The 21,327-nt window shown below is 44.7% G+C and overlaps 1 protein-coding gene across 1 annotated transcript; it reads right to left on the bottom strand.

The window, feature by feature from the left end:
• Nucleotides 1-5,839: 5,839 nt before the first annotated feature.
• Nucleotides 5,840-13,840, bottom strand: LOC124124260 (aquaporin-5-like). The gene is made up of 3 exons (XM_046487747.2): nucleotides 12,853-13,840; nucleotides 7,402-7,482; nucleotides 5,840-6,139 (listed from the first exon to the last, which is right to left on the bottom strand). Exons 1-3 carry the CDS (start codon nucleotides 13,474-13,476, stop codon nucleotides 5,909-5,911), a joined length of 936 nt encoding a protein of 311 aa, XP_046343703.2. The 5' UTR covers nucleotides 13,477-13,840; the 3' UTR covers nucleotides 5,840-5,908.
• Nucleotides 13,841-21,327: the final 7,487 nt, after the last annotated feature.

Below are 21,327 nucleotides of genomic sequence, written 5' to 3'. Positions count from 1 at the left end.
ATCACTCGTCGCTACTCTGGTAATGGGGAGGACATTATTGGTGGCTACTTTGGTAACGGAGAGGAAACCACTGGTCGCTACTCTCGTAATGGAGGGGGCATCACTGATCACAACACCGTGAATGGGGAGGTCATCACTGGTCGCTACTCTTGGAACGGAGAGGTCGTCACTCTTCGCTACTCAGGTAACAATTGTAACTTGAGTTGATGTCTGCCTTAGTGTTGTTTAAATCAGTTAACGCATACCCCAGTCATCGAAACAGCCTTCCAGTGGAAGGGATTGAGTATTTTACTGGCGCTTTCAAAACTATGAATACACTCTGTTGAGGTGATATGTGGTATATTTATTGCCAGTTGCAGGGCTGCACGTGACTCGTATCCCACGTCGTACTGTCCGGGTATTGATAATTGGTTTGTCGTGAGAGTACTTCTGTCCGCCGTCTAGTTTGATTGAGGAGAACAATTCAATACTATTTATTTAATCAAACGTTCCAGCAGTATGGGGTCTGATTGGGTGCCTGCTATCAGTGTTGATGTGCGCGTGTCAGTGGTTACGGCAATACGTGTTCAAGAAATCATACCCCTGTACCCAGCTAATTAGCTGTCTGAACTATTCATGCTGGTTTGTGGTAGTCAGGAAACGCCAGCATTTTACATGACTATTGGAAATGCATGGCTATATTTTATGAGGAACCAGCCTTTTATTTTTTCACCTTATTCGTGAACAGTAGAACGCTCGTCACGCTCTCGAATTTGAGAAGTCCAAGATGAAAAACTCGTTTTTCGTTTTTTTTAAATTTTCGTTTTGAATTTCGTTGACAGGCTTTTTCTGCTGATTTTGAAATGCAGAAATACAAGTCATTTCAAGGCAAGTATTATAAGTAGTCAAATTTAGTCACGTTCACTTATAAACATCAATTCACGCCAATTAATGACAATGATTAAAAACTGATGTAAACACGTATCAACCACGGTCACAAGTCCAAGTGTAATTTAACGACATAATGCCACAACTACCCCCCACCCCCCACCCCCACCCACTGTACTAATCTAGCACTGTCATACATCTCTTTCTCGCTACATTCGACTGTCGTCCCCATGTCATTTATCATGTTTAAACCTCTGTGGGGTAACCGTTACAGAATACGTCCCCGGCAACCCATGTTTTTTTTGTAACATTCTGTTTATGTGTGACTTAAAGGTATACGTCGCATGGTTGAACCATGTAACGACGAATCAGCCTTTGAGGATCGGCTGGTTGCAATCTGCGACCTGGCTGATCTTACCCCGGTGTGCATTGTTGCTCATACTTTCAACCACTGGTTTGCGTGGGCCAGATTCGACATCGAGACGCCGTCGTGGTACAGCTGTTGTGTTTAGTGGCTGCAGCGGTAAAATAAAACATTCCATGGCCTTTCTCGTCCAGCTGTGGTATTGTGCAGCTTCCAAATATATTATGTCACAGAGGGGCGGTCGGGTAGCCTAGTGGTTAAAGCGTTCGCTCGTCACGCCGAAGACCCGGGTTCGATTCCCGACATGGGTACATTGTGTGAAGCCCATTTCTGGTGTCCCCCGCCGTGATATTGCTGGAATATTGCTAAAAGCGGCGTAAAACCACACTCACTCACTCACTCACTATTATGTCACAGCATCCACAATTCTCCAGCCAATCACAGTTACGTTTGACAAATCCAGTTCCTCGGTAAAATCAGCTGTGTAGTGTCCCTTGAGCACGCCACAAACCTATTAACCAAATTAAAAACTTCACAATCCTAAAATTTTAACATTTTGACCAGTTATCGTTGTGGGCCCTTCTTGTGTATTTAAACAGTAATGGCCACGTATTGTCTTCGGATAACACCCGTTTTTGTGCAGGTGAATCGATCAAAATCATGTGCACAGCACTATAGTGGCAAAAGTGGTTTTTCACGTGCAACTGGTCACGTGGCCATAATACCGCACGTGTTTTCAGCCATACTTGTTAACAGTCATTAACAAAAAAAGAAAAACACAAGAAAACAAAAGTCTTTACGGCCATTTGTCATGCCACGTCTTTCAAATGTGCAACGTGAACGTGCCATCGGCATGTTGCAGACCTGAACGTCCGTAGCCGAAGTCGCAAGGACGATGGGTTGTAGTCGACGGACTGTTTATGATTTACAGACGCGTCTACAGCAAACGGGTACCACCGCTGATCGCCCTCGGCCAGGTCGACCACGTGTGACGTCACATGCAGAGGATCGTCAGATTGTCTTACGTCACCTCCGTAACCGATTTTTGACGGCTACATCAACCAGAAATGAACTGTTTAGGGGTAGACTGAGTGCGCAAACTGTTCGAAACCGTCTGAGAAATGCTCACCTTCAAGCACGACGGCCATACTGCGGGCCGATTCTGAATCAATTACACAGACGTCAACGTCAATTGTGGGCACAGCGACACTTACGATGGACTCAGAGGAATTGGAATCAAGTCGTCTTCAGTGATGAATCCCGATTTAATCTTCGATTTGCTGATGGTAGGGCGAGGGTGTGAATGCGCCGTCATGAACGTTACGCCCAGTGTTGTGTACAGGAAGTTGACAGATTTCGAGGCGGAAGTGTCATGGTGTGGGGTGCTTTCTGTGGCAATGCACGTTCCAGGCTTCTTGTCATCCGTGGCAACCTCAACGCTGCTGCTTACCGCGACCAGGTACTGGCACCAGAACTTCTGCCTTTTATGGCAGCACATGGACCCGGTTTGATCTTCCAACACGACAATGCCAGACCCAACACAGCAATTTTGACAAGGAATTTCCTTCAGAATGCGGGAGTCAACGTCATGGACTGGCCGTCAAGGTCTCCCGACTTCAATCCCATCGAACACTTTTGGGATGCTCTTGGCAGAAGTCTGCGCACTCTCCAGAACCAACCACAGAATTTGCAAGATCTTGGCACCATTTTGCAGCAACAATGGCGTCGTCTTCCCAATCATGTGTTCACAAGCATCACAAGGTCCATGCGGAGGCGTTGTGTGGCAGTTGTCAACGCACATGGTGGCCATACACGCTACTGAACTTGTGTGCCATCAGATTCTCGTGCTTGGGATTTATGATTTAAACTGTTGATGTTATTACCGAATACCGTAGGTGCTTGGAACAAATTGCGGTTACCACCGTTAATTAAAATCCTTCTTTGGACATTAATGATTAAAAATTACCTTCTCTGATACATTTGTCCGTTGTATATCATAGAAGGGATTACTTTTAAAAATGTGAAGTTTTTAATTTGACTCAGTATATGTTTCTAGGTTTGTCAGCACCACACATGTGCCGTGGATTTCACCAAAGTGGTAAACGTCTGAGACCTCCTTCAATTCGGGCTTCCTCCCACAGTAAGCTGGCACGCCGTGATACAACTGGAATACTGTTAAAAGCGGCGTTAAACCCAACTCACTCACTCACTATCATAAGAACATCCGTTTTTACCTGCAAACACTAAGGGCACACTGTCCGTTTATGATCAGCATAGATTTTTATGCCCAAATGTGATTGACAAATTTGCTATTAAATATAACTCAAAACTAAATTGAATATAATATATATGAACGTGTTCTCGTCGCTATATGGCTGAAATAATGCCGATGCGACGTTAAATTATAACTCACTCACTCATCAACATAGACAGTCGCGCCATCAATGTGTTTTGCTTGTTTCTTTATTGTTTGACGCCGCACTCATCAATATTCCAGCTATATGGCGGAAGTCTGTAAATAATCGAGTCTGGACCAGACAATTCAATGATTCACATCATGAGCATCGATCTACATCATTGGGATACGATAACATTTATCAACCAAGTCAGCAAGCCTCACCATCATTTCCCGTTAGTCGCCTCTCACGACAAATATAGTCGCCTTTTACAGCAAGCTTTTACAACTGTCGACTTATTATCAATATTTATTAGCATTCTCTTAAATAACAACTATGCACACATTTGCAGTTTTTTTAATCGTCATTATCGTTCGGTCCCCAGGGACACACTGTTACACTCAGCGATTGATATCATTTACTCACAACTTTTGACATGCACTGTCTGTTCTCAGGAGGGGGCGGTCGGGTAGCCTAGTGGTTAAAGCGTTCGCTCGTCACGCCAAAGACCCGGGTTCGATTCCCGACATGGGTACAATGTGTGAAGCCCATTTCTGGTGTCCTCCGCCGTGATATTGCTGTAATATTGCTAAAAGCGGCGTAAAACCATACTCACTCACTCACTCACTCACTGTTCTGAGGAGAGTCTTCATTCAACAAGATACAACCAATGTCGGCCTACCAATACAAGACGGTCGTTCATTTATAAACATGACGATAGAGTCAAGCAAGAAATACCCGAATGCTTTCATCAGATACTCTCCTGAACACAGGCTACACACAATTCTATCAGACCTATAATATGCTTGTACATATAGATGACATGGGCCAAGTAACATGGGCATCACATATTAGAAACCCTTTGTTTTGTCGTGGCTACGGCTTTGTATGGTTAAACCAAACAATTGGTGATGTAAAACTCTTTTATGAAGCAATTTCGTGAACAGCCCTATGTTGCACTAAAAAAAGGCCTTCCACTCGAGAAAACAGTTCAAGGGATGACTTGTGTATAACTTTTAAGAGTCTTAGTCAACCAGAAAAAATACTTGTCTATATTAACTTCGACGTCCATGTATTCAGTTTAGGCTTGTATTCTTAGATCTCATGGTAAATGAAGGAAGAAAAATATCCACTGAAGCATCGAAGAGGGTAGGCCCATTATGTCATTCAGCTATAGAAAATGAAATTCATTTTACTTTTGTATGTCCTCATTATTGAGAGCTAAGAAACAAGTTTATACCAGACAACAATCTGTCTATTTATCCAGGACCTGCTTTTATTTCTCTTCTCTCTTCAAAATATGATGCTGTCACATTAAAACTAGCTTTATGTGTAAATAAAATGCAATTTCTCTCAGAACGAATTGTTAAACATTAGTGTATATCCGAATATGTTAAACTACTTATATGCAGCTCCTTTGTATATGGGGCTTTAAATGCAATAAATAAATTTGACTTGACTTGACTATTGTAATTTTGACTAACAGAGGTTGCCCGGTGTTGTTGGCAGAGAACAGGGCTCGTGTTGGATACTTGAAAGTACACATCGAGTCCTTCACAAACTGCCCTTGTCCATGGATTAAGGCAAAGACGTATATACAACATACGTCTTTGATTAGGGGGATAGAGTTACGCAGGATATTGTGCACACCGAAATCATTTTGTTGGAGGCATCTGCCCTTATAAATAGAGTATTATGGATTTTGCCAATAGCCAGAAAATGGCCTGTTAAGGCAAAGTGTAAACTCATGAACTCGTGGAGAATGTAACCAAAATTGATATCAGTTGAGTTCTGGTCACAGGATGATGCTTGTTTGGTAAGAAATATCATTGGTGGGACCGTCCGTCCAAATGTATATTACGTGGAGACATCACACTATTATTTTTTATTTTTTTATTGTTTAACGCCGCACGCAGCAATATTCCAGCTATACGACGGCGGTCTGTAAATAATCGAGTCTGGACCAGACAATCCAGTGATTGATATCATGAGCATCGATCCACGCAATTGGGATACGTCACATGCATCAACCGAGTCAGCGAGCCTGACCACTCGATCCCATTAGTCGCTTCTTCCGGCAAGCATGGGTTGCTGAAGACCAATTCTAGCCCGGATCTTCACGGATCTGTTTTGGGGTGTAGTATCGTGTTTGGGACCGTCTGCATAAATGCATATTACGTGGAGACATCACACTATTCAGAAACCTGGTCAAGACATTGTACCCATTTAATGAAGGGGAATAATTCTTGAGCGGCGTGTGACCACATGTAGCGCCAGCACGTTAAACTAGGGACTGCCAAACCGCGTCGTTATCCTCCAACCGTGCCTCCAAACTGCTCCCTTTCCTTGTCTTCCGGTCACGTGACGACATATATCGGTATATCCTGTTCTCGTCATAGTCACGTGATCCCAGCCATTCTTTCGTCTTGAGAACAGATGCGTTGACGGCGAAGATTTGTTCATACACCAACCCCGCGACAACACCACCCAACATGGGCCCCAGCCAGTACACCTGTCAGTGTAGAAACACAGACATGTAGCCCATGCATAAATGCAATCTGAACACTGTATTCTTTTAAAGCTTAGTGTAGACGGTTGGAATTGCAGTATGTCACAATTGCAAAGCTATTCAAGAAAAAATGATTGAAAGAAATAAAATGAAAGAAACTTGCTGTTTGAAGTGTATCTCTGAGTGTGAGTGAGTGAGTTGGATTTAATGCCGATTTTAACAGTATTCCAGTTATATCACGGCGTGTCAGCTTAATGTGGGAGGAAAGCCCGAAGCGATGCAGGTCTCAGACGTTTACCACTTCGGTGAAACCCACGAGCACGGGTATGGTGCTGACAAACCTAGAAACATAATCGGGGCGAACCGGGATTCGAACCCACAATCATAGGTTTCTGGCGCGCCCAAGGGACGCAACTCTGCACAGCGAATCGCGGCGCCTTAGACGACTGGGCCACCCGTGCCCCCTGCATGGCCAAACAAATAAAGAGCCTATGATGGGTCAAAGACACGTCCAGCATAGTGTCTCTCTGAATTATAGTGAGTGAGTGAGTTGGGTTTAACACCGCTTTTAACAGTATTCCAGTTATATCACGGCGTGTCAGCTTAATGTGGGAGGAAAGCCCGAAGTGATGCAGGTCTCCTCTCTGAATGATAAGTCAAATATATATAAATCAAATATATTCAGGTGGAACCCCAGATATTGCGTTCTCCGGGCAGACACTTTTGCATAAAAATCATGGAAAAAATTTCGTTATATACTTTACTCGTGAAGATCCGGGTTTTTTTGTTTGTTGTTTAACGCCGCTCTCAGCAATATTCCAGCTATATGACGGCGGTCTGTAAATAATCGAGTCTGGACCAGACAATCCAGTGATACGTAGTGTGGGATACAATGACATGCATTAACCAAATCAGAGAGACTGACCACCCGGTCCCGTTAGTCGCCTCTTACATAGTCTTCAGCAAACAATGCTTGCCGTAAAAGGCGACTAACGGGATCGGGTGGTCAGACTAACGGGATCGAGGATCGATGCTCATGGCGTCAATCACTGGATTGTCTGGTCCACCGAGTTTGAAAAAAGAAAGTTGACTCAACATTATTTGGTTTGAATTCCAGTCAATCCAAACCAGGGCACCGTTCCACAAAGCGATCTTAACACCATGTATGCCAATGTGAAAGCACAGGACACACGGCAAGCATTGAGCTAAGATCACTTTATTGAAGGATCCCAAGAATTCATTAAGGCGATCGCGTGCATGCGTACCCAGTGGTGATCCCAGATGCCCATCACCAAGGCGGGACCCAAGCTCCTTGCACTGTTCATACTTGCACCGGTGTACTGAGCCTGCGAAGAATAGATATATTGACTTAAAATACAAACTAGACTAACATCTAGGCTCTGAAATGAACATATTTAACAGAAAAAAACCCAGTTGTTAAATTATAGTTATATAAAATTTAATAAAAAGGAGCCCAGAGACTTTCTTCATTTTCATATACTGCAGTAATCTAGACTTGCCAAACATTATAGATTTGCATGGGCTGTATTGGATATATTTGTTTCAGGGTCTGTATGACAGACTTAATCCAAACACACACACCGATCTATACAGCGACAGGACATACTTCCAACAGTCCGTCGTATCTGTTGCCCTGACAGTGTACAATCAATGACTGTTAGTCGATATTCAAATGCAATCTGCCTTTGGGAACATTATGTATACAACTATATATATAAGATAGCTACGCGAAAATCGCAAAGAACAATGAAGAACGAAGGGTGGTTATTTCACGATAATAACGTTGTTCTATTATGTTTAAAGGGAAGTGTACAGTGAGTTGTTCCATGGTGATGTAGCTGGGCAACGTAGAAATACGCAAAGGCCGAACGATCGCCATCTTCCCGAGGCAAGAGAGTTAACTGACTTTAAAAGTTCAGTTTCCACCCTTGCCGAACTAGGCTGGAATCACTGGGTTCGATCGAAGCGCCACCAGTGGCTATTACCAGTTATGTCCCTTCTAAGCCTCTCCTATGGACCAATCAGATTCCACCTCTCGTACCACTTGTGTTTGCCTCACACAAAATGGTGGCGCCCGGCCAGGACGATCTGATCGATAATCAAGATCTATATTGTGATAAAAAGGGTCTTACATCGCGAAATGCATCAAATCACGTGAGCACCTTGATTTAAAACTGGTAAAGGTTGGGAAAATATCTGCTGACAACGAGTTGGCGGTGCACATGCTTTGCAAATCCTGCAATCGACAGAAATCTGCAGGACAGTTTACGAACCGGATTTCGATTTCGGTGCGCGATTTTGATTGGACTATGCATAGACTCGTTAGTCCAGCCAAAATGTAACTCCAAAATACCAGCCTAGTTCGGCAAGGGTGGTAACTGGACTTTTATAGTCAGTTAACTCTCTTGCCTCGGGAAGATGAACGATCGCATTAGCCTACATCCATTGGTGAGAGAGATATCACAATCGGTATTGGGAGAAAAGATAATCGATAATCGACAGATAATCGACGTGACGATTGTGAGAATATGCGGATATACCTGTGCATTACATGGTCCTGTCCGACGTGGTCGAGGTCGGATTCTATTGAGGGAGTCATCATTATTTAAATACGGGTTAATATTTTTAAAGCTTGTACATTTTATCATCATCCTTAGAGTCCGTACATAATGTTGATATCTCATACCCTGAGTGGTTTATTCTCCCTGAAGTGTTTTATTGTACGATAAACAACGACCACGAGTCGTTTATTTCTAAAATAACAGTGAGTAAGTGAGTGGGTGAGTTTTTACGCGGCTTTGAACCTTATTCTAGTTACATCACGTCCTGTCACCTTGATGGGGAAGGAAAAGCAGGAGTCTTTTACAACTTCGTTGACCTATGAGCACGGGCCGTATGGTGCTGACAAACCTAGAAAAATAATCAGGGCGAACCGGGATTCGAACCCACGATCACAGGTTTCTGGTATGCCTAACGACCTTAAGTCAAATCTTAAAACTTAAGTCAGAAAAGGTGAAAACTTTTTTTCAAGACTTAAGGTTTTTTTCAGACTTAAGTTCTTTTATGAATACCGCCCCTGGACAAAGCCATATTCAGACGGCAAATGTCGATGTGTTTGTTTCATGATGGTTGACGCCACACTCCAATATTCTCCAATATGACGCAATATTCCAGCTAAATGACGACGGTCTGTAGATAATCGAGTCTGGACCAGACAATCCAGTGATTGATATTATGACTAACGGGATCGGGTGGTCAGGCTCGCTGACTTGGTTGATGCATGTCATCGAATCCCAACTGCGTGGATCGATGCTCATGATGTCAATCACTGGATTGTCTGGTCCAGACTCGATTATGTACAGACGGCCGTCATATAACTGGAATATTGCTGAGTGCGGCGTTAAACAACAAATAAAGACAAAAAAGAAGAAGACAAAAGATGATATCATGAGCATCGATCCGCGCCATCGGGAAACGATGACCTGCATCAACCAAGTCAGCGACCCTGACCACCCGATCCCGTTAGTCGCCTCTTACCACAAGCATAGTCGCCTTTTACGGCAAGTATGGGTTGCTGAAGACCTATTCTACCCTGGATCTTCACGGGTCGCAAATGTCGATATTTGTAAAGTGCAGTTAAATTTGCACAGCAGACACATTATTGTCGGTGTGCAGTTATAAATAACTCTATTCATCTCCGACTTGACATGTCTCGATATTTTAAGAAAAAAACATTATCCCTGGCTAGAAGTATTGAAAATCCTTTATGTAGAGTTAGGGCTTGAGTGCCCTAACCCAGGCAATTTTGAAAGAGCGTTTACGGGTGATAAACTTGCCAGGTGCATAAATCCCATACGATAGTATGACTTGAGATGGGCCCAAAGACATACGACAGTCGTAGCGCTAATGTCGCCTAGTGGAGCAAGACAGGCGACAGTCGAAGCCCTAATGTCGCCTAGTGGAGCAAGACAGGCGACAGTCGTAGCGCTAATGTCGCCTCGTGGAGCAAGACATACGACAGTCGTAGCGCTAAGGTCGCCTAGTGGAGCAAGACATACCACCGTCGTAGCACTAATGTCGCCTTGTGGAGCAAGACATACGACAGTGGTAGCGCTAATGTCGCCTCGTGGAGCAAGACATACGACAGTCGTAGGGCTAATGTCGCCTCGTGGAGCAAGACATACGACAGTCGTAGCGCTAATGTCGCCTAGTGGAGCAAGACATACCACCGTCGTAGCACTAATGTCGCCTCGTGGAGCAAGACATACGACAGTGGTAGCGCTAATGTCGCCTCGTGGAGCAAGACATACGACAGTCGTAGGGCTAATGTCGCCTCGTGGAGCAAGACATACGACAGTCGTAGCGCTAATGTCGCCTCGTGGAGCAAGACATACGACAGTCGTAGCGCTAATGTCGCCTCGTGGAGCAAGACATACCACCGTCGTAGCACTAATGTCGCCTTGTGGAGCAAGACATACGACAGTGGTAGCGCTAATGTCGCCTCGTGGAGCAAGACATACGACAGTCGTAGGGCTAATGTCGCCTAGTGGAGCAAGACAGACGACAGTCGTAGCGCTAATGTCGCCTAGTGGAGCAAGACGTACGACAGTGGTAGCACTAATGTCGCCTAGTGGAGCAAGACATACGACAGTGGTAGCACTAATGTCGCCTAGTGGAGCAAGACAGACGACAGTCGTAGCGCTAATGTCGTCTAGTGGAGCAAGACAGACGACAGTGGTAGCGCTAATGTCGCCAAGTGGAGCAAGACAGACGACAGTGGTAGCACTAATGTCGCCTAGTGGAGCAAGACAGGCGACAGTCGTAGCACTAATGTCGCCTCGTGGAGCAAGACAGACGACAGTCGTAGGGCTAATGTCGTCTAGTGGAGCAAGACAGACGACAGTCGTAGCGCTAATGTCGTCTAGTGGAGCAAGACAGACGACAGTCGTAGGGCTAATGTCGCCTCGTGGAGCAAGACATACGACAATCGTAGCGCTAATGTCGCCTAGTGGAGCAAGACATACGACAGTCGTAGGGCTAATGTCGCCTAGTGGAGCAAGACATACGACAGTCGTAGCCCTTATGTCGCCTAGTGGAGCAAGACATACCACCGTCGTAGCACTAATGTCGCCTCGTGGAGCAAGACATACGACAGTCGTAGCGCTAATGTCGCCTCGTGGAGCAAGACATACGACAGTCGTAGGGCTAATGTCGCCTAGTGGAGCAAGACATACCACCGTCGTAGCACTAATGTCGCCTAGTGGAGCAAGACATACGACAGTGGTAGCGCTAATGTCGCCTCGTGGAGCAAGACATACGACAGTGGTAGCGCTAATGTCGCCTCGTGGAGCAAGACAGACGACAGTCGTAGCGCTAATGTCGCCTAGTGGAGCAAGATATACGACAGTCGTAGGGCTAATGTCGCCTCGTGGAGCAAGACAGACGACAGTCGTAGCGCTAATGTCGTCTAGTGGAGCAAGACAGACGACAGTCGTAGGGCTAATGTCGCCTAGTGGAGCAAGACAGACGACAGTGGTAGCGCTAATGTCGCCAAGTGGAGCAAGACGTACGACAGTGGTAGCACTAATGTCGCCTAGTGGAGCAAGACATACGACAGTGGTAGCACTAATGTCGCCTAGTGGAGCAAGACAGACGACAGTCGTAGCGCTAATGTCGTCTAATGGAGCAAGACAGACAACAGTGGTAGCGCTAATGTCGCCAAGTGGAGCAAGACATACGACAATCGTAGCGCTAATGTCGCCTAGTGGAGCAAGACATACGACAGTCGTAGCGCTAATGTCGCCTAGTGGAGCAAGACATACGACAGTCGTAGCCCTTATGTCGCCTAGTGGAGCAAGACATACCACCGTCGTAGCACTAATGTCGCCTCGTGGAGCAAGACATACGACAGTCGTAGCGCTAATGTCGCCTCGTGGAGCAAGACATACGACAGTCGTAGGGCTAATGTCGCCTAGTGGAGCAAGACATACCACCGTCGTAGCACTAATGTCGCCTAGTGGAGCAAGACATACGACAGTGGTAGCGCTAATGTCGCCTCGTGGAGCAAGACATACGACAGTGGTAGCGCTAATGTCGCCTCGTGGAGCAAGACAGACGACAGTCGTAGCGCTAATGTCGCCTAGTGGAGCAAGATATACGACAGTCGTAGGGCTAATGTCGCCTCGTGGAGCAAGACAGACGACAGTCGTAGCGCTAATGTCGTCTAGTGGAGCAAGACAGACGACAGTCGTAGGGCTAATGTCGCCTAGTGGAGCAAGACAGACGACAGTGGTAGCGCTAATGTCGCCAAGTGGAGCAAGACATACGACAGTCGTAGCGCTAATGTCGCCTCGTGGAGCAAGACAGACGACAGTGGTAGCGCTAATGTCGCCTCGTGGAGCAAGACAGGCGACAGTCGTAGGGCTAATGTCGCCTAGTGGAGCAAGACATACCACCGTCGTAGCGCTAATGTGTCCCCTGTCGTGATATTGCTTGAATATTGCTCAAAGCGGCGTAAAACCATACTCACTCACTTACCATCGAATAACCATTTCTTGTTTGTTTCTAGCCACCATCAAACATGGATGTATCATTTTCCCCCCGGCAGTTTAGTACTCTCTTTTGGAATAATACTTTAGCATAACAGATTTTAGTTTCCATCACTTCAAAACATACAATATCCCTTATTTACTTACCGCCCAGGGAATATCCATGGTCACCACAAAGCCGATACTGAGGGCCTTGGAGCCGGGATGGTCACGAATACGGGAGTCACATGTAGCGAAGATTCCTAGAATAAGGACAAATGTTGCCAGGAACTCCACCCCCACGGCTTGCCACACACCAACCTCACTGTGCACCAGGGTCGCCCCTAAATTACCCCGTCTCCCTGTCGGAGTTAAAGCGTGCAACACATAGCCCCCAATGATGGCACCACCACACTGCGTCACACTGTAGGCTAGCGCCTTGGCGAAGGTTATTTTTCGCGTCACGCACATGGCCACGGCGACACAAGGGTTAATTTGGGCACCACTCACGTGACCCAACGCCCAGATGACGGTGGCGACGGTGAGGCCGAAGGCGATGGCGATGGAGACAATGTTGGGCTTAAGGTTCTCCTCCACTGTTAGCGCTGACCCGCATCCGAAGATGACCAGAATGGCGGAACCCAGAAACTCGGCTAGCAGTGCCTTCGGAAACTGTGGGAAGGTGCAGTCACTGATGTTGGCCAGGTTCTTCAACGGATTCCACATACTGTATCTTGATCCCGTCTTTCCCCCATCCACCTCGACGTCCATCACAAATGCCTCTCGCGACATCGTTTGAACACCGACGGCGATGTCTGTATATTAGCCTCAACGCCCTTGATTGTGCCGGGTCCGTTCAGTCTTCGCCTTTATGTACCATATGTATCATGTCACAGCTGTACCATCGGTATCATGTCACACCGTACCAGCTGAATAATATCACATTAGTGCGATCTGTATCACCTTAATTACGTCACACCTATACACGTGTATAACGACACACCTGCACCACTGCAAACACTTTTCTCAAGCTCCAGTACGTTTGTGGACAGTTATATAGAGATCGTCAACTTTGCTGGTTTAACTTAACAGTGACATGTGAATCTGTGACCTGGCCTTTATATGCAATAGCTGCACACAGAACTACGCATGTAGGGAAAATGAGGGTAGTGAGGGAGGGTGTCGTGTGCAACCCGGAGAAGAGTCTAGACCTATCAGTCCATGACAGTCTCCTTGATAACAAAATACAGCTCGCCCACTCCGCCCCCTCTATCACCTGTACCTGTTTACGTCTGACAGACTACAGCTCCACAATAACGGCGATTACACGATCAGCTCATGCGGGTCCTATTTGCATTGGGTCATATTCTCCTGGAGTGGGACGTCTGAGATCTATACAAACATTGCGAAATCGTCAGTTATATATATAATTACATGGCCCCGGTCGGATACCCGGTCCCTGTGATATAGGTCGAGGACATCACACAGAAGAGAGGCGTCCAGTAGAGGTTGACATGCCCGTGTGTCCGGAGACGTCGGGTAACATTTGACCGGTGTCCAGATACCGTATTTCCTGTATTAGGCGCCCGGGCGTCCAATAATTTCGCGCAAAACGTAGACCGGCGTCTATCACAGGCCCCGTGTCTATTCTGTTTAACTCTGCCACAGTGGCAACTCACTATGAACCAAATCCCCATTTTGAGAGTCATACAAAAGGTACGTTTACAGGAAACGTTAATTGTTGTGCGGAACCGAGGAACCATTACACACCACAAGTTAATGCGATGACGATAATTGATTTCATCAAATGATTGATTCGGCCTCTCATAGAGGCCAGGGCCCCGTTCCACAAAGCGATCTTAGGGCTAAGTTGATTGTAACTCACTAAGTATGCGATCTCAAATTTTTGTTACGATCAGCCGCCCGTTCCACAAAGCAATCTTAACTAAGAGAGTTGTAAGTTAAGATCAAAATGCTAAGTTGCCCCGGACCGACTTAGGATTGCTAAAATCGATCTTAAATATTGTACCATAACAACAAAGATGGCGACTTTTATTATGGTGTGCAAGGAAATGCGTCGTCTGCTAAACATGACCAAGGGAGGCCACTCCAAGGGAAAATTTCGTATCTTTATGGCTGAAGATTCCGATCTTTGTTAAGATCGGCTACTTAAGAACTTGTAAAGTTACAATCACCCTAAGATCGCTTTGTGGAACGGTTGTAAACTTTAGCTAAGACAATTTTAGAATCGACGTAAGTCTCTAAGATTGATTGTAGTTATGATCGCTTTGTGGAACGGGGCCCAGGCCTTTATTTTTCGGAGAGAGTATCATCGGGCCTCAATTACAAGCCGGCGTGCATTTGAGTCCCATCCTCTTAATACAGGAAATACGGTACACACATATCCCGTTGTCCAGTGACGTGGGGTCATCGCACACATATCTCGTGTGTTCGGTGATAACAGTTTAAATGCCTGAGACGTCTCGCAGAGCTTCAGGGAACTCGTTAGTCAAGGTTTCAGCCGTGATTGTTTCTGAAGCTGACCAATGCCACAAGGTCATAAACATGACGAAAGCAGACGACACGACGAAAAAAACAACAAAATGTCATCGCATAAAAACTATGCAACATGCGTGATATGTCGATTGTGGTCCCGAAACAATCTGATTTTCTTTGACCTCTGCGAAAACGTGACACCGCTTTGAAATGCGTTAATGTCAAACGCAATCAATTTGAAACCCACGAGCACCTCTCTGTAATACCACCCTTCCCCCATGCGGTACTGACTTCTTATCACGTGTGTCACTGTCCGACTGATTCACATTTCATGACGTCACTCCATGCAATGTGAATCGTGGTTGCATGAACTGATTCGGTGCTTCAGGTGACGGGGTTCACATGTTTAGGTCTCAACACACGACTACACAAAGTGCACGATGCTACCTCTTTTCCCACTCTGTACATGACCGATGTATGTGTAACATGTCTCAATTATAATAAATTAAACACTAATAATAACAGGTAGGTATGGTTTTACGCCGTTTTTGGCAATTTTCGAGCAATATCACGACGGGGGACACCAGAAAAGGGCTTCACACATTGTACCCATGTTAAGAATCCAACCCAGGTTTTTCGGCCAGACGGGCCAAAGATGTCACGCTTGCATCCCAAGTACCAAGTTGTCTGACTCCCCATTGTTCTCGGTGCCTCCCAACCTGTTGACTGACATTAGGCGAGTACCCGGATTTGCTGCCAGAAATACAGCCCTTCTTACAATCTTGGTAATGCAGAAGGCTGCAGTGTTGGGGAGTCTTCACATTTTCCGAAAGGTTCTGGGTGGGTTCAACTAGGCAGCGCTTCCTGGGAGAAGTCCCATTCGCTGTCTGGGCTGCGTGTAGAGGGGGGCAAGGGCCCTGAGCTGATGATGCCTAACCAGCCTGACTGTGTCAGGATCACCCAAACCCTCTTTGCCGCATTTTTTAATTTTTATCAGTAACAAAACAGCATCTAAAGAATGTTACGTTTACTTGAAGTAGTTAAAAAGCCAGTATCAACGGAGATAAATAACCAGTATGAACAAAAAACCAGATGAACCGGAGCACATATTTCACGATCCACCCCAGCAGGGAGCACGTGTTCCACATGTGTATGTCAAGGTTGACTATCAAATAACGAATATCATGGTGGCAAAGTGTGAGATAGAACTGTATTGTCTGCCTGTTGTGCAAGTGGGACACAAGTTGTTTTGTGGTTTCTGATGACTGAGACACGCGACAGGCAACATGAGACATTACTGCACGACTGGTTATCTTGAACGGCCCAGAGTATGTACCAACAGTCATTGAACCAATTAGGTCACGATAGGTTCACATTGCAAAAATGCGGTCACAGTGTTTCACATTGCACCAACCAAGCCACTATGATATTCACATTGCGACAACACGGATTCTGTGTGATTATCATTGCGATAAACATATGTTACATTTATCGCCATGTGAACCGTTCGAGATCTTTCTCGTGTCTCCGTGATTATGCTGTGATGTGGTAACGGATGTTGCAATAGTGTAGTAAGGGAGATCTACACATATATATTTTGTGAGAAATACATATTTCATGGACTATCAGTATCACTGTGTTTTGACGTGGAATTAACAGCAGCTGTAGGCTGGAGATAAACAGAAATGGGGAAATGGACTAACGCTTAGTCTCTAAAAATTTATAATTTTGATGAAAACAAAGTAGTCTCGTGAGAAGGTAGATTCAGAACATGAGGAAATTCTACACTCGTTCATTTAGGGCTTTTGCATTACAGAATGGCTGGGCGCAAGGGAAAATAATATGGTTCAGGGATTGTGATATAGACAGCTGGTGTTCAGCGTTTATTGCAGTGCAGTGAACAGTGGAGAAATGTATTTCGTTGGTCCTGACGCAATTACCTTTGTTGGACGAAGACTTCTAACAATACTTATTGTCCGTAGCCTTAATTCACGATAGGCCAACCACATGGGTGTATCCTATCAGGTGCCTATGCTGACATTGACAAGGTACACACATGTATGCAACACTATGCTGACATTGACAAGGTACACACATGTATGCAACACTATGCTGACATTGACAAGGTACACACATGTATGCAACACTATGCTGACATTGACAAGGTACACACATGTATGCAACACTATGCTGACATTGACAAGGTACACACATGTATGCAACACTATGCTGACATTGACAAGGTACACACATGTATGCAACACTATGCTGACATTGACAAGGTACACACATATATGCAACACTATGCTGACATTGACAAGGTACACACATGTATGCAACACTATGCTGACATTGACAAGGTACACACATGTATGCAACACTATGCTGACATTGACAAGGTACACACATATATGCAACACTATGCTGACATTGACAAGGTACACACATGTATGCAACACTATGCTGACATTGACAAGGTACACACATGTATGCAACACTATGCTGACATTGACAAGGTACACACATGTATGCAACACTATGCTGACATTGACAAGGTACACACATGTATGCAACACTATGCTGACATTGACAAGGTACACACATGTATGCAACACTATGCTGACATTGACAAGGTACACACATGTATGCAACACTATGCTGACATTGACAAGGTACACACATGTATGCAACACTATGCTGACATTGACAAGGTACACACATGTATGCAACACTATGTTGACACTAATAAGTTACACACACGTATGCTACAGTGGTTGAGCAGACACGAGTACACTATGGTTAGTTATAGTGTCCGACTTCAGTTTATATAAATTATAAATTACATTAATGAATGAAACATAATTGCTAAAATCATTGTCTTTAACACAGGTTAATCATCTTTGGTTAATCCTTTAATGATGGAGAATTAATCGTTGCTATTTAAGTACGATTATTGTTTACTTGTATATATATAGCGGCGAAGCATCATTCGTAAGGGAATCTACAAATGTATAGATATACATATGTATTGCTTTAAGCAGCCGTAAAAGCATTTCTATGAGGTCCATATATCTATATCCATATATCTGTACTGTATTAAGCTGTTCTTGAACCTCCGCAGTGGGAAACCCTGGTCGAAATATGGGTGATGCAATGACTGGCGCTATCTGATACATTGTAGCTTCAGGGCGATAGCGTATGTGTTTCTTGCATCATGCATGAGAGATTACCAGATAAAATGAGGTGTGTGTGTGTGTGTGTGTGTGTGTGTAGGTTATACTCCTATTTGTCTCACATCCATTGGTTATACCCCTATTTGTCTCACACCCATTGGTTATACCCCTATTTGTCTCACACCCATTGGTTATACCCCTATTTGTCTCACACCCATTGGTTATACCCCTATTTGTCTCACACCCATTGGTTATACCCCTATTTGTCACACACACATTGGTTATACCCCTATTTGTCACACACCCATTGGTTATACCCCTATTTGTCACACACACATTGGTTATATCCCTATTTGTCTCACACCCACTGGTTATACCCCTATTTGTCACACACCCATTTGTTATACCCCTATTTGTCACACACCCATTGGTTATACCCCTATTTGTCTCACACCCATTGGTTATACCCCTATTTGTCTCACACCAATTGGTTATACCCCTATTTGTCTCACACTCATTGGTTATACCCCTATTTGTCACACAGCCATTGGTTATATCCCTATTTGTCACAAACCCATTGGTTATACCCCTATTTGTCACACACCCATTGGTTATACCCCTATTTGTCACACACCCATTGGTTATACCCCATTTGTCTCACACGCATTGGTTATACCCCTATTTGTCACACAGCCATTGGTTATACCCCTATTTGTCCCACACGCATTGGTTATACCCCTATTTGTCACACACCCATTGGTTATACCCCTATTTGTCTCACACCCATTGGTTATACCCCTATTTGTCACACACCGATTGGTTATATCCCTATTTGTCACACACCCATTGGTTATACCCCTATTTGTCACACAGCCATTGGTTATACCCCATTTGTCTCACACCCATTGGTTATACCCCTATTTGTCACACAGCCATTGGTTATACCACTATTTGTCACACACGCATTGGTTATACCCCTATTTGTCACACACCCATTGGTTATACCCCTATTTGTCTCACGCCCATTTTTTATACCCCTATTTGTCACACACCCATTGGTTATACCCCCATTTGTCTCACACCCATTGGTTATACCCCTATTTGTCTCACACCCATTGGTTATACCCCTATTTGTCTCAAACCCATTGGTTATACCCCTATTTGTCACACACCCATTGATATATACCCTTTTTTGTCACACACCCATTGGTTTTGTCCCTTTTTGTCACACACCCATTGGTTTTGTCCCTTTTTGTCTTACACCCATCGAGCATACCCCTAAAGCCTTGTTTATACCCGCTTCTATATTGGGTCGGCCTGTATATTGCAAGAGGTGGTCAGTTTTCAATTAACACTTGCGGCAGTTGGTTCAGATGACTAATTCCTCCCAGGTTCATAGTCTTGTTTTCAATAATGACTTACCACTTGACACATCCATAGATACAAAGAAGAGATAATCAGATGACGTTGCACAAACCCTTACAGTGCGATATGGAATCCTACAAGGGACATTGTCGCCTTGTCGCACTTTCAAAGTCAAGCAAACGGTTACATATGCACGACAACTTGACCAATTGTAGCTTTGTCGCGATGTCGTGTTTTGGTTAATTGTTTGCGTGATTTTGTAAGGGGGGCAACGCGTCAATGTCCCTTCTAGGGACGTTAGTATGGTGTGACAGAGCAGGGCATAATATATTGTGTCATACAGAGGTCATACACTAGTTGTTTTTGATTCCGGTCTGGTATGTCTGAGCTACAAGACTGATGAATGTTTCCTGCAAGCACTGGACCTCCATCGAGAAGACCTATATCAGAAGACGCACAACAATCACTGACTTTAAACAGAATGCAAGAGAACGCAACCAACCGTCTGTCAAGAAGATCCTGATCAGGCGGGATTTGTCAGTACCATGCAGACCCGTGAAGATCCGTCAGAATAGGTCTTCAGCAACCAATGCTTGCCGTAAGAGGCGACTATGCTTGTCGTAAGAGGCGACTAGCGGGATCGGGTGGTCAGGCTCGCTGACTTGGTTGATGCATGTCAGCATATCCCAATTGATACTCATGATGTCATTCACTGGATTCTCTGTTCCAGACTCGATTATTTACAGACCGCCGTCATACAGCTGGAATATTGCTGAGCACGGCGTAACAATTAACACACAAACAGTAGCATGCATCAGAGGGCGGGAGAAACAGCCCTCCCTACATTCAGTTTGAGGGAGGATCAGGAGGAATGGACCAATACAGGGTATTTATCGTCATTCACAGCATGATCAACACTTTACCACCACACACGACAACTATTTCCTCGACTTACCCACACTCTACAGGATGTGTACAAGGACCATTTTGACTAGCCGGACCAATTTTTCTAATCAATATTAAAAAATCTCGCAACGTTTTCATAAATATTATTTTATTATATATAATGATAACAGCGACTAAAATAAGCGATCTGCGAGTCTCTGATTTAAACAAGCCGACAGCATGCCGAAAGCGAAGTGACCAATCCATAATGACGGATATCGTAGCCCGAATATTAAAATGTTGCATTGGTAAAGGGAAACGAAATTGACATTGAATAAATCTTGCAAGTGCCTTTTCTGTACAGGCAGTTACATTTCAAAATGAAAATCCTGTGTTTGCTTTCAGATTCGAAGTTTGAAAGTAAATATACGAGGTCATTCTTCCAGGAAAATTCATGTACAAGGAAATCAAAAACGGAATTGTCAGACTGAATGATATAGCATCGGCTCCACGTGGAATTCCTGGGCAAACTGATGAAGCTGACTTTTGACTACACTGCATATGTGACGCCTATCTTGTGACTGTATTAACGAAATCATCCATGCGTTACAACATTATATTGCAATTGTGCTTGAGACCTGTCAAACTGCTATGTTTATTACTATACAAATTGCCATCAGAAATTGACGTATATAAACAAACAGCAAACGTTTCTTCTAACAAT

This window comes from Haliotis rufescens, unplaced genomic scaffold (assembly GCF_023055435.1).
Source record: "Haliotis rufescens isolate VD_foot unplaced genomic scaffold, xgHalRufe1.0.p SCAF_17, whole genome shotgun sequence".
Lineage (NCBI taxonomy): Eukaryota > Metazoa > Mollusca > Gastropoda > Lepetellida > Haliotidae > Haliotis > Haliotis rufescens.
This window is presented reverse-complemented; position numbering and strand designations above follow the sequence as displayed.